Genomic DNA, 14,389 nt, shown 5'->3' on the forward strand with positions numbered 1-14,389 from the left:
TGGGAGTCTTCACTCTCTTCTATACGTATTATCCTTAGGTTTGATCTTCTCATTGTGTCCTGGATTTCCTGTATGTTTCGGACCAGTAGCTTTTTCTGTTTTACATTATCTTTGACCGTTGTGTTGATGATTTCTATGGAATCTTCTGTTCCTGAGATTCTCTCTTCTATCTCTTGTATTCTGTTTGTGATGCTTTTATCTATGGCCCCTTGTCTCTTCCTTTGGTTTTCTATATCCAGGGTTGTTTCCCTGTGTCCTTTCTTTATTGCTTCTATTTCCATTTTTAATTTCTTCACCTGTTTGATTGTGTTTTCCTGGAATTCTTTCAGAGATTTTTGTGATTCCTCTCTATAGGCTTCTACTTGTTTATTTATGTTTTCCTGTGTTTCTCTAAGGGACTACTTCATGTCTTTTTTGAAGTCCTCCAGCATCATGATCAAATATGATTTTATATCTAGATCTTGCTTTTCTGGTGTGTTTGGATATTCAGTGTTTGCTTTGGTGGGAGAATTGGGCTCTGATGATGCCATGTAGTCTTGGTTTCTGTTGCTTGGGTTCCTGTGCTTGCTTCTTGCTATCAGATTATCTCTGGTGTTACTTTGTTCTGCTATTTCTGACAGTGGCTAGACTGTCCTATAAGCCTGTGTGTCAGGAGTGCTGTAGACCTCTTTTTCTGTTTTCTTTCAGCCAGTTATGGGAGCAGAGTGTTCTGCTTTCAGGCGTGTAGTATTTCCTGTCTACTGGTCTTCAGCTATTTCTGTGGGCGTGTGTCTTGAGTCCACCAGGCATGTCTCTTGAAGCAGAAAAGTTGGTCTTACCTGTGGTCCTGGGGCTCAAGTTGCTCGTCGGGGGCTGCTTTTGAGCTCTCTGTGAGGGTGGCAACCAGGAGGGCCTGAGCCACCTTTTCCAGGAGCCCCTGTGCACAGGGATACCAGATAGCCTTCGGTGTTTGCCTCTGGAGTCAGAAATGTGGGCAAAGTGTAGTCTCTTCTGGCTTCCCAGGTGTGTCTGCCCCTCTGAAGATTTAGCTCTCCCTCCCACTGGATTTGGGTGCAGAGAACTGTTGACCGGGTCTCTACAGGTCCGGGCTGTGTCTGGACTGCAGTTTCTTGACTTCTATAAGTACCTCAATTCACACACACACACACACACACACACACACACACACACACACACACAGATTCAAAATTTACATTTAGCATCTGCAAACGATGTAGAAGTTATGACATTTGCCTTTCTGGGTATTGATTACTTCACTTACTTAGAAGGTCTGATTTCCCGTTGCTTGTGAAGGTTATAATTTCATTTTTCTTTTTTTTCTTTTTTTTGGAGCTGGGGACTAATTTCATTTTTCTTAACTCATGAATAATATTCTAGTGTGTAGATGTATCACATTTTCATTATGCATGCATCTGTCGATGGACATCTAGTGAGTTAGATACAAGACTTGGAGTTTGCTAGCTATGGGAGTTTGCCAGCCATGACCATCGGTGAGCAAATATCTCTTCATTACGATAGAGAGTCCTTGGGGCATTTGCCTCTAACTAGATCATGTGGTAGATCTATTCCTAACTGGAAGAATTTCTACATTGTGTCCCTAACAACAGTGAATAATGGTCCCCTTTGTCCACATCCACTCCAAAGTTTGTTGTTATTTGTTTTATTTATTTATTGCTCTTAGTTCTTCTGATTGGGGTAAGATGAAATCTCAAAGTAGTTTTAATGTCCACTTTCCTGATGAATAAGGATGTTGAACATTTTAAACAGTATTTCTCAGTCATTTGTATTCTTTTTTTTTTTTTTGAGAACTGTTTAGTCCCGCGTCCCCGAATTTTAGCTGAAGCATTTGTGTTCTTGCCATTTAGATTTTATTTTAGTTACTTATATATTCTAGATACTCTTTTTCAGATATGTAACTGGTAAAGTTTCTCCAAATTCTTTAGGCTGCCCCTTCAATCAAATGAGGGTATCCTTTATTGTGAAGAAGCCTTTTATTTTCATGCTGTGCCATCCATCCTTTGTTGCTTTTAATGCCAAAATTAGCAATTCCTGTTGAGAAAGTGCTGTCCTGTGAAAAGGAGTCCAAGTGTATGCCCTACTTCCTCGTCTATCAGAGTCAGGGTATTGGGTATATAATTCAGGGTATCAGTAGTGTATGACAATATACCCAGTCAAGGTGTGTAATTGTTTGACCCATGTTGAGGTCTTTGATCCACATGAGCTTCGAGCAGGGGGAGAGATAAGAATCTGGATTCATTCTAGCACATGTAGCTATCCACTTTGACTGGCGCTACGTTTGTTGAAGATGCTGTCTTTTCTCCAAGTCCTTTTCTTACGATAGCTTGTATTTTGGGGATAGCAGCCCCTGGCATACATGTAGATGTCCTGCGTGTGTGCTGTTCCTTGTGTGAGTACCCAGTCTAGCAGGTGCACTGGGTTCACCACAGCTTCATTTTCAAGTCAAAGAAACTGAGATGAGAACCCCCACGATGCTCATTCCAAGTCACACAGTCTAGAATGGATCTCAGTGTGGGACTGGGTTGTTTTGATTACTTATGAAATTTGTTCCCCACTGCTCTTTGTAACTACTTTCTCTTCCTTTGATACTATATTACACACAGAAAAGATACTAAAGGATATATATATATATATATATATATACACACATATATATGTGTGTGTGTGTGTATCTATATCTATATGATGTCACCTCCTGTCAAAGACTATGAATGACAAAGTCATCAAGTATGCAAATGCAAGATGGAAAGAAAAATGACTAGAACGGAAAATGCTCTTAGGGTTCATGTAACAAGACACTGAGATGCTACTTAGATGCATGTTAAGAAGTTTGCAGAGGAAAAAAAAAACTTAGCTTTCTTTCTCCTTTGACCACTTACAGAATGTGCCCTTGAATTACAACCAACCAGAGCTGTGCCATCCTTGAACTGGAACCTTCCTTCCCCAAGTAGCTGGCTCCAAATGGTGATTCCAAGTCACCCTTTCCTGTTTTCCACAGACTTCCAAGGATTGCAAGAGGAAGAGTGAAGATCCCTCAGAACTATGCATGGCCGTGCTTTTGTTTCTTCTACAAGTTTAGAAACAAAACAAAACTCCTACGTGCCAGTCATTTTGGAAAGTGCTATTTGCAACACAGTACATTTTATGCCCCTCTTTGTGGACCTGAGAATTAATATGTACTCATAGCCTAAGGACAAAATATCTCAGTATGTGGGAAAGGCTTTTAGAAAGTTATACATCTATCATTGTTTTCAAATATTCCATGGTAATTTGCATTCACTGTGAAATTAAATGGATCTGTGACAGAGATTTAAGCTCATTTATTCAGTAAGTAAGGACGTGTTTTAAGGGGATTCAAAGTGATCGAAATAATGGCATGCCAAGGAAACTTTTGACAATCAGTCTGGAAATGAATGTGAAGGGACCGGACAAGCTGGAAGGGCGGGAAATGAAGGCGCTTTGGTGTTCATGGCACAAACACTTTATACACGATCTTATGCAAAGCTAACTCAGGAGTCCCATGGACTCTGTGAAAGTGAGTCAGGAACGGAGAACCAGTTTGAGAAATGACTTTAAAAGCAGCTGTCGGAGAAGTGAGCAAACAAAATGATCACTTAATAAAACCCCGGGGGTAACAGGAGTTAATACTTTATACAGATTCCCCTGAGAAGAATTACGTTTAAAAGTCCAGCATGATTCTCTTTAAAAGATTTCGATGCATCTTCCATTGCTCAGAAATGCTTTTGTAAAAAAAAAAAAAAAAAAAAAAAAAACCCGAAAGTTTCCAAATTGATCAGGGTTGTCAAATTGTACTTAAGTGTCACACAGCAGAACTACGTGCTTATAAATCACAGATTCCTTAGCTTTTCTTCTCCTCTTTAGTTTTTCATCCTTGGGTTCTCAGTGTTTGTATGCAAAGGGGTAGATAACACAGGATATTCTGGGACATCACAATTTTGTAAAAAGTGGGTGAAGACTGCATTTCCCGTGAGGTCCAGCTCTAGGTGAACTGTAACCCACATCTTGAGAGCTCTATCTTGTGAACTCTGAATGAACACCTTTACTTTGGTCTGGTTGATAGGATCTGTTGTTTTTCTCTTTAGCATAAAATCTTACCAGCCCTTCAAGTTTGGTAGCACAGAGTAGGGTAGAAAATGGTTCTTGTTGATAGAGAAACCCTCCACGAATCATCTCGAAAATAACAGAGTTGGATGAAACTCTTTGTAAGGTATCATGTTGTTCTAATACTTTAAAAGCACATTGGATGTATGGCAAATATTCCTTGAAAATGATGACTTACATATTGGATCATTTGGATAGAATGAGCTTTGGAAAAGTCGATATTGACCTTTGGACCATTAAGTCAGTTAAAGAATTCTAATAAAGTTTCCTATATATGGTAGTTGGAATATGTTTGACCCATGGGAAGTGGCACTATTAGGAAGTGTGGCCTTATTGGAGGAGGTGTAGCTTTGTTAAAAGAAGTGTGTCACTGTGGAGATAGAGCTCTGAGGGTTCATACATATGTTCAAGTCTGGCCAGGGTGATCCGGACCCTGGCCAGATCCCTCCTGGCTGCCTTGAAACCAAAATGTAGAACTCTTGGCTCTTCTAGCACCAAGTCTGGCTGGACTCTGTCATGCTTCCTGCCACGATAATAATGGACTCAACCTATAAAACTGAAAGCCAGCCCCAATTAAATGTTTTCCTTTTTAAGAGTTACCTTAGTCATGTTGTCTCTTCACAGCAATAAATCCCCAAGACACTGACGTTTAGTTTCAAGTATGATCTAGGAAGGTAGATTGACATTTAGACATCTAAACTCTATGCCTAATTGAAGAGATTGATCTTATGTACTGTTATTAACTTGTAAGCTACCGCATCCATGTCATTATCAGAAGGGAGACTTATTGCCAAGATGCCATTTCTGTGTGGATGGCTGACAATCAGCATAAATAAAATTCATGTTTATAGCATATTTTAATAAATTGGCCACCATGGAAATAAGCACAGCTTATGCTGTACGTGTTATAAATAAATGACCTCAAAAGGCTCCCATTTGTTTTTGCTAGATATAAAATTGTGGTTGATGCTCCCGAAATTATATTAATCTTTCTTTATAAGGCAAGGACCATGAGATCCAGTCACATGAACATGTAGGAGGGTTTTAGAGAATAAGACAGAGTAAGGGACAAAGGCTGATGGGAATGCTATACTAGTTTGATAAGGTGAGAGCTGAGTAGAAACATGGCAGTGAGGAATGAGTTATAGAAACAGTGAACAAGAGGGGTGGCCATATTATCCAAGAAAAGCAGAATATAGGCTTCTGAACCTATGCTTGTCCATGAACAGCTAAATTCTCTTTTCTACTCAGCCATTCTGAGACTCCAATCCAGCCCCCCTGCCCTGAATTTAAGGTCAGTTATGAATTTAGTGTCTAGTGAACACAATTAAATGCCATTTTATCGTCTTAGGGTGAACACTGTGGGCCTAGTTTGATCTTTTGACTAAGTCACAAACTTAAAAACCCACATCACACTTTCTTTCTTTCTTTCTTTTTTTTTTTTTTTTTTCGTTTTTTCGGAGCTGGGGACCGAACCCAGGGCCTTGTGCTTGCTAGGCAAGCGCTCTACCACTGAGCTAAATCCCCAACCCCACACATCACACTTTCTGTGCCTTTTCTGACACAGAAAAGTACCTTGCATGCCCTGGTGCTGAACTTAGGTGAGATTACCAGAGCCCAATTAGCCAAAGGTTGCGTGTGTAAAATTATTTTCAATGAGAAGTTTTTCATGGGAAACATTTCCTGGTCAAGATGTGTAATTGTTGGTAGAGTCTGTTATTTCCATTTGCAACTGTCTACACTCATCCATCTACACACGTGGAGGCATCTTTAAAGTCACAGTGGTAAGACACAGGAGGAGATATATTAAAAGACTTTATTCACAATAGAGAAATTTTACAAATATAATTTTTAAAAATTATGTGTCAATCTATTATGTTTTCCGTAACATCAGAGATTTATATAAAGTTGGAAACAACAGAATGCACTTATGAACAAATCAAAAACAATGTAGAAGTGGATGGATACACACGACAGAGAAGTCACTGAGTTCTCTAAATGAGCACACAACTTATAGGTATAATATTAACTGCACAAAGTATACCAAAACATGTTTTGTAAACACAAAATCGGGTGCTACCTTAACTGCTCACCTTTAAGGGCGTGGATCATACATGTAAGTCAAATTGCACAGCTTTGTTGGAAATGAATGACTCGTCATCTATTTGGAGACTTCCGTTGCTTAAAATTGACACAAGATAAAAGCCTAATCAATTACGCTACTATAAAATTTGTCTCTTATCTCGTTTAAATTTTTGGTGTTCTGTGATCTGGCATTAAAAAACAGTCCAAGTTTTAAAACAGAAAACATTGCTCGCCAGTTGGAGAGTAGCTCGTGGTTCGGCTTCCTCCCTGCTCGAACCGGAACAAACGCTACAGTACCGTGGCGCAGGCGCACAGGACCTGACGTTCGCGTCCCACCCGCTACAGAAATACTCACCAGCTGTGTGTGCTCCTTCAGATCGAAATGCAAAGAAGGTGAATTAAATAGCTAATCTAAGGACAATGAAAATTATAATCAGAATACCGATGATCAAATTTTAATATTTTAGCTCCGAGCTCTAGGGAAAGGATTTGTTATCTATCCACTTATTCTTCCTCATGGAGGGAAAAGTTTTATAGTCACATCAAGTTGTTGTCAGGGGGTAAGGCAGACTGTTCTATTCAGTCTCATTAAAATGACGTCATAGGTTCATAACCCCAGAGATGAAATACGCCACAGGCAGAAGTTTCTCTGGGTCACAGAGATGCAGTAATATAGCCATAATGATATACCGAGCGATCTTTTTCATTTACCAGTTTAACTGTTTTATTTTGACATGTTCTAATGTACAATACTGGAAACAACCGGGCCACACAGAGTAGTGGCATCTTTGAAACCATCCCCAAAGCTGAAATAGATAAAACTATTGTCTACTTAGATTTAAGAAGATAAATGTCTCAAAAATAGCTTGTACAATGTGAAATTGACAATATTAGAAATTCTGAATAAAGGAAATGCACGGAAATATATACTTTAGCCTAATCCGTGGGTTTGTATTATTTGTCTTTGTCGTCGGTATTGATCATAGGTTGAAACTGAGGTGCTTATTGTCTTTGTCTTTTGGTGCATACGGATCATATTTGATCTTTCATATAAAGAACAGGTGTGGTAACACAAGCTATCACAAAGTTTGTCCTTGGGAAATTCAAAATAAGGTTTAGAAGAATCATATAACCGTTTTGACCTGCTGCAGATCAAATTCTGAGGGAGTGGGTCCATCCCTATAAATTATTTGTAAGTTAAGATATTTATGCTGAACAAGCACATTTAATACTCTTTAGAAGCTAATTAGACCACTTTTTGTCTCCCTTAGCTGAACAGGAGTAGATAAATCAGAAATGCTTCTTTCACTAGGTAAAAGCTCACTTTCACAAACTGAAGTACATTGACGAGCTGTACCTGGGACGGGCCCTTTTTCCGATCTGAACCAAGTACAAATGCATCCTTTGCTTGAAGAGAACCCAGGAGGGAATGCAGGTCCATGAACCAGTCATATGGAATTCTCCTTCTCTTCTTAGAGACCAGATTTTGGAATGGATTCAATTAAAAGGAAAGCCTGGCACGTTAGAAGTTAAGTCTTTTCCCTTTCAAACCTGTAATTGGGTAACCAGGCGTTCAGCACAACTCAGGAGCTCCCCTTGCTGTGTCGTGGGCCATGGGAGAAGGTAAGCAGTGCACGGTACAGAGATGACACAGGGCATTTAGAGAAAACGTAGAGGACAAAATCAAAAGTGAGGAAACATGAACATAATCACCCAATAAAAAGACAAGAGATGAGGCCAGTGTCGCTGGCTCTTCTGGGACAACTTTCTCATCTGAGTCACAATGAGAGTGGAGGACTTTAGAAGACATTCTATCAAATAATGATAGACCTGCTAAGAGGCTGTCACAGTTGTAAGACCTGTCTCTGGTGAATAGACAAACCAGAATAACGTGAACTTGAAAAGGAAAAAAAAAGCTTTTTTTAATACTTAATTTATTATTATGGCTTTTTGCAACATGGCAAAACATTACAGCTCGAAGCAGACAGCATCTCCTCATAGAGGAGGAAGAAGTTTTGCAGTCAAATCAAATCATAATCAAGAGGTCACTGGTAGACGGTTCTATTATGAAAATGATGCCGTGACTTCATGAATTTTTAGAAACAATAGATTCTTTAAGAAAAAGAAAAAGACAGGCAGAATCTGCAGATCTACTAGCTGAATAATGAAACAAGGAACTGATGTCCACTTAGGCTCATGATACTAAACATAAAAGACTGCAAAACAATTTTAGAACTTAGGAGAATGATAGACTTCTGCCAATCAATAAGAGTTCATCATATTACCAGGAAAGGAATTATTAAGGTATGCAGTGAGGGAACGAAGCAGAGTAAAATAGGAAATGTCTTTCATTTCTCCTGGACATCAACTTCTTTCTTCTGGTCACGGAGTATAGGGAAAGGATGAGCCTCGGTGTTGAAGATCCAGTGTTCCAGTGGAAGAAGGTCATCGTCGGAAAATATCAAGTACAGATACCTGGAGAGAGGGAAAAAAGACAGCATGAGGCACAAGAAACCATGCCCCAGAGACACATGTATGTCTCTGTGCATCCTGTATGGACTGCAGTTGATTCGAACACCCACAGACCTTAACACGGGGTCATTCATGCTTTGGGTGCTAGACTATGAGAACCACGCTGTGTAGTCTCAGGCCGTCTGCCTCAGCGATGAGTACCTAACACACCCACACTGGAATGGCTCCTGCACACACATTTGGTATACCGTGAATGTGTACATCCTGAAGACATCTGAGGAGAAGATCTCCTTGGGGGCCTCAGCCACACACTTGGAGAATAATTTTACTTACTTCAGTGTCTCTGCCAGGAAGAAGCTTTGCTGGACGTCGTCATAACTCTCATGGGCAATGTAAACATCCCGTAGGCCTGAGTAGCCTCCGTTCACTCTACAGTGGCTTTCTAGGGCCTGAATTGCCAAGACGAGACGGGAAAGTCAGTAAAGTGATTATCGGATATCTTTTACTAAATCATGAATTCAGACAAGACAAGGTGTTCAAGGGAATGAGAGCCTGAAAGAATTTCTGATAGAAAGTTCAAAAACTATAAGCTATAGAAAGGCAAATACAGTGGAAAAGGTACCTGACCTATGGGCTCGGTGTTTTGCCTCAAGAGAAACCCTTGCATGTCTGGTTTTGGGAAAGTAGGCATTCATTTCTAGTGTTTCCATTGTTGGTCCAGAGTAAAGCTTGGTAATTCAAAGACCACTAGGTCTAGATCGCTGCTTATTTTTTGTAACTGAAATTTTACTAAACTATTGCTAGACTATGCTTCATTTGTTTGTAAAGTGTCTGTGGCTGTTTGCAGCACCATGTTGGATGTGAGTAGTGGAGGAAGAGACCATGTTGTTCTGCGCAACCTTTACAGAGCGAGCATGCTGGTCTCTGTCTATGGTGTCCCTCATGTCAACTGGGATGCAAACCATTGGCCAAGAAAGTGTGCTGAGCCCCTAAAGCTCCTATTTCCATCAGAATGTACCAACTCTATATCTTTTCAGTTAAGCCCTATGGGGGATATATATGTAAAACTATTAATGGTGCCAGTGATTGGAAATGAAGAAAAGCGAGTCTGGACTCCATCGCAGAAACCTTTCCCCTCCTCTTTTCTTTAATATGGTAGAGAAGAAAATGGTATGAATTCACTGATGACCCCAGAAGCTTAGAGAGAAATTGTAGCTGCATGAACACCATGAACATTGGAAAAGGAGAAGGGCTGGGCAGGGTGGGGATGAAGATTCACGTAAAAGCTTCTATTTTGTTATCTGTCAATAAACTGACTACTGTTTGTAGACTGTTTCCCCAGAAGCCCTCATTCTTACTTCTCAGCCTGACTGATGTATTGTTGACAAATGAAACCCTTATATATTTGAGATGTATAAGCTGCTTCATGTACAGATTGTGAAATGACTACACAATCAAGCCAATAAACACATCCACAGCATCTCGAATTATATATATATATAATAATATGTGTGTGTGTGTGTGTGTGTGTGTGTGTGAGAATTCTTGAGATATAGTCTCACATTGTAATTCACTAGAGTCACCATGCTATATAGTATAAGAAGCCTCCAAAATGCTTTTCTCTTCCCCCTCTCTTCTGTCTCTTCCTCCTTCTCTCGCTCCCCCCTTCTCTCCCTCTCCCTCCCTCTCTCCAGGGTTTCTCTGTGTAGACCTCGAACTTTACCTGCCTCTGCCTCCTGAGTGCTAGGATTAAAGGTGTGGGCCACCAACCCCCAGCATGCTTTCATTTTTTTAGCTGAAATTTTCAAACCCCTTGAGGAGTGCCATGTGGTTTATGTCCCTTTCTTCTTCCTCACCAGGTCCTGGTAACTGCCACTTTGGTCTCTAGTTCTGTTAAGAACTTCGATTATCCTAAGTTCTACATGGACGTGCTATCACTCTATGTATAGCATGTTCTGTTTAAGATAATGTTCCACTGCATATGTGTGCCAAATCTTTAGTTCTTCATCTACTGTGGAACACAGGATATTTCTCTATGTTGGTTACTGTAACCAATGTGAGATTATAGATATCCCTTAGGACTTATGGCATGTCCTTGGATATATGGCCACAAGTGGTCATCTTATGACCACTCTATTTTTGAATTTTAAAGGAACCTCCATACTATTTCTCATGATGGCCATACCAGTTTATATTGTCACCAACAGTGTACAAGGGTCCCCCTTCCTTCACATCTTTGACATCACTAGTAATCTCTTGACTTTTTTTTCTTATAACATTAGTTGTCACAGATCTGAGGTCATCTGACCACGGTTTTGTTTGTATTCCCTATGATGAGAGATAATACAGCCTTTTTCATATCGTTTTTGGCTACTTGTATGTCTTTTTTGCAAAAAGAGGCCTGTTGAGGTTCTTTGCCCGTTTTCAGAATGGGTTATCTTTCCTGCTGAGTTGTATAAAGTTACCATTTTGAATATTAGTTCCTTATAAGGTACAGTCACCAAGTGCACTTATACAAAGAACGAAGCCATAATACTACCAAGCAGTTACATCTCACAGGAATGCCATCATACACGTGGCCGGAGAGAAAAGTCATTATGCAGTTATACGGTGGCAAAAGGTTGAAAATAATTTCTATGCCCCATTACTTAATTGTTTGTTTCCTCTGCTAATGTGGAATTGTTGAAGACTGATGTGGTCCTGTGTGTTTTGTTTCATGTTTTTGCTGTTTTGTGAGTGTCACAGCCACTAAAATCATTGCCAGAGCAATGTTAAGAAGATGGTTTTTTCCTTAAGTTTTCTTCTAGCAGTTTTATTTATTTTAGATCTTATATTTAATTGTTTAATATGTCTTTGTTTTTTATATTATCTATTCTTTAAACTTTTACAGGCTGCTTGTTTAGTTAATAAGCATATTCCAGCCAGTTTTATTTTTATTACCACATGCTAGGAATTCTATTAAGTCCATGGCCTCAATAAAAATTGTCATCTGAGACCTTGTCCTGATTCATAGAAAGCTCAGCTGGTTCATCTTCACTGTCAACTTGACTATGGTTAGAATCATTTGGAAACGTATCCCTGGACATGCCTCTGATGGTGTTTCCAGAAAAGTTTGGCTGAGGAGAAACATTCTTGATAACTATGGTTGGGACCAATCCATTGAGTGGGGTCCCAGACTTAAGAAAAAAAGAACACAAGAAAGGATGAACACCTCCATGCCTTGCTTTCTGATTCCTGACTGGATATAGTGTGACCATGTATTTACCTTATGTTTCTACTGCTTTGACTTCTCTCCAACATGACACATTCTGCCTTCAAACTGAGAGCCCAAACAAATCCCCCTGTTCTACGTTGTACTTGCTGATAAATTTTATTTTTGTCACAGCAACAAGTTCAGTAAGTAGTAGATAAAACTGGTATTGAGGAGTGGGCGCAGTGCTATGTATAAATAAACCTGATCATGTGGCTCATAGGCTGTTCAAACTGGTAGGAGGGTTATGGGAGAATGTGGAGAGCTTGGAAAGCACTGCAGTGCCATAATGAGCCCTTGGGGGAAAAATGTGGACAGAGGAGGCCCAACTCATGATGTTGTAGAAAGGACCACAAATTCTACTGGGACCTAGACTTGGGGATGTTCGTGTTATATTCTACAAAGAATCTGGCTGCACAGTTCTTGTGCCCTGAAATTTTGAGTGAGCCCGGAGCGCGAGAACAATGGACTGAATTGTTCTGTGGAGGAAATGTCAAGATAGCATAGCACGCAGGCTGCAGTATGATTATTTCTTAGTACACTTAGCCAGCTGTACAGCAGGAAAAGGCAGAAAGATCTTAAAAAGATCTTAAGAGATTAGCATACCTAAGAAACTTCACGTGTTGCCCTGAGATTACGGGAAAGGTTCTCTGAGGGCAAAACCCCATCATCCAAAGTTGAAATTTGTAGAATTAATTTCGAAGGTGAAAGCTTGAATTGAGAACACTGCTGGAAGGGCTCCTCTGTTGGAAAAGACCTGCCTTGGAAAGTCCTTCCCCATGCTCAGCCACCGATATACACGGAGGCCACTGCAGCGGAGGCAGAGAGATGCCACCCTATTCCTGGGTTGGCAGCAGAACTCAGCACATCATGGTGGTTTTCTAGGCACACGAAATGCAAGGGTTCCTGGGTAATTAAGTCATACATCAGAGTCCCCCAAACGGGCTAGCAGTGTTTGGCAGGGTGAGATTCTCTATGAAGAGGCTTGGTTTGTACTTGGAGTTCTGAAGATGAAGGTTAAGTTACAAAGGAGTTGGCAGGATGTTGGAGTGGCCAACATTATTAGGGCCATCTGTGGATGACACCAGTTGTGGAATAACCCAAAATGTGAGGGTACCTGGGCTGGCTGTAGTTTGCCGAACTGGAGAAACGGGGTTCTTTAAAGCTTCTGGATCTCAGAATGATGGTGCTATAAACCCTAGAGCCATAGGGTTTCCTGTTTTTTTTTCTTTCCTTTGGGATGTGGTCTTGTTTGAACAATCTTCCCTTGCCATTAACCCACCCTCCCACCCCCTTTGGAATGGAAACATCTGCTCTATGTCACTGAATACTGGAGGTATATAAGATGAAATTTTGATTTTAGAGAGGCTGATGGCTAAAAGATTGCCTTAAGTCTCAGGCTATTTTTTTACTTCCACTTTTAAACAAAGCATTTTGAACTATGAGATGACTATGAGCCTTTTCTGGGGCCGGGATAGAGCCTTACAGATTGAAGTATGTCTGAGTCTTAGGTTGAGTTGTCAAAGTTGAACTTATGATTCTCCACTGTCTACTCAACCCATTCAGTACCTCTGAGCATGCCCATGAGTACTGTAAGCATAGGAGGGTGTTTTCAGAGGACTTAATTGAGGAGGGAAGACTTCCTGTCAATGTGTGTCATACCATGAAGGTGGTTCCAAGACTGAATGAAACAGGAGAAAGCATTTACTTCTCAGTGAACCCTGTCTGTGGATTCAAGTTCCCTCCACTATACTTTTCCCACCATGAAGGGTATAACTTTAAACCATGAATACACAAAAAATCTTCATTAAATTGCTGTTGATGGCTATTTTGTGAAGCAGTGAGACAATTAACTCATAAAATTATAAACGAAAGAGCAAAGACAGACTAAAAATCATGATACGGGGTTGGGGATTTGGCTCAGTGGTAGAGCGCTTGCCTAGCAAGCGCAAGGCCCTGGGTTTGGTCCCCAGCTCCTGGAAAAAAAGAAAAGAAAAGAAAAGAAAAGAAAAGAAAAGAAAAGAAAAGAAAAGATCGGGGTTGGGGATTTAGCTCAGCGGTAGAGGACGCAAGGCCCTGGGTTCGGTCCCCAGCGCAAAAAAAAGAAAAAGAAAAAAAAAAAAAAAAGAAAAAATCATGATACATTAGAGTCATAGTGAAATGTTAAAAATAAGGTAAAGTGACTCTTAATTTCCTATTCTAATTTCTATTATTTATATTTATGAATATGTATGCACATGTGTATTTCTGTATGGGTGGAAACATATGTATGGAGGCTGGAGAACAACTTTAAATATAAATCTTATAAAGACAAATCACCTCCTTTGAGACTATCGTTTGCCTGAAGCTCGTCAAGTAGCCTAGACTATTAGGATTGGCTAACCATTCCCAGGGATCCTCTCGTCCATAGCTTCACAATGTTGAGATTAAAGGTGCATGCTG

At 40.1% G+C, this 14,389-nt stretch overlaps 1 protein-coding gene across 2 annotated transcripts in view; it reads right to left on the bottom strand.

The window, feature by feature from the left end:
- Positions 1–5,938: 5,938 nt before the first annotated feature.
- Positions 5,939–14,389, bottom strand: part of Man1a1 (mannosidase, alpha, class 1A, member 1) — a 183,427-nt gene continuing 174,976 nt past the window's right edge. Inside the window, exons 12-13 of one of the 2 annotated variants that reach the window (XM_006256497.3) lie at positions 9,031–9,146; positions 5,939–8,700 (exon numbers count right to left, since the gene is read on the bottom strand). In XM_006256497.3, the coding sequence (XP_006256559.1) occupies positions 8,574–8,700; positions 9,031–9,146 (243 nt within the window). In that variant the 3' untranslated portion in view covers positions 5,939–8,573. The remainder of the gene's footprint in view (positions 8,701–9,030; positions 9,147–14,389) is intronic. The other variant, NM_001033656.1, reaches the window with a different exon arrangement.

The sequence above is a fragment of the Rattus norvegicus genome, chromosome 20 (assembly GCF_036323735.1).
Source record: "Rattus norvegicus strain BN/NHsdMcwi chromosome 20, GRCr8, whole genome shotgun sequence".
NCBI classification, from domain to species: Eukaryota; Metazoa; Chordata; class Mammalia; order Rodentia; family Muridae; genus Rattus; species Rattus norvegicus.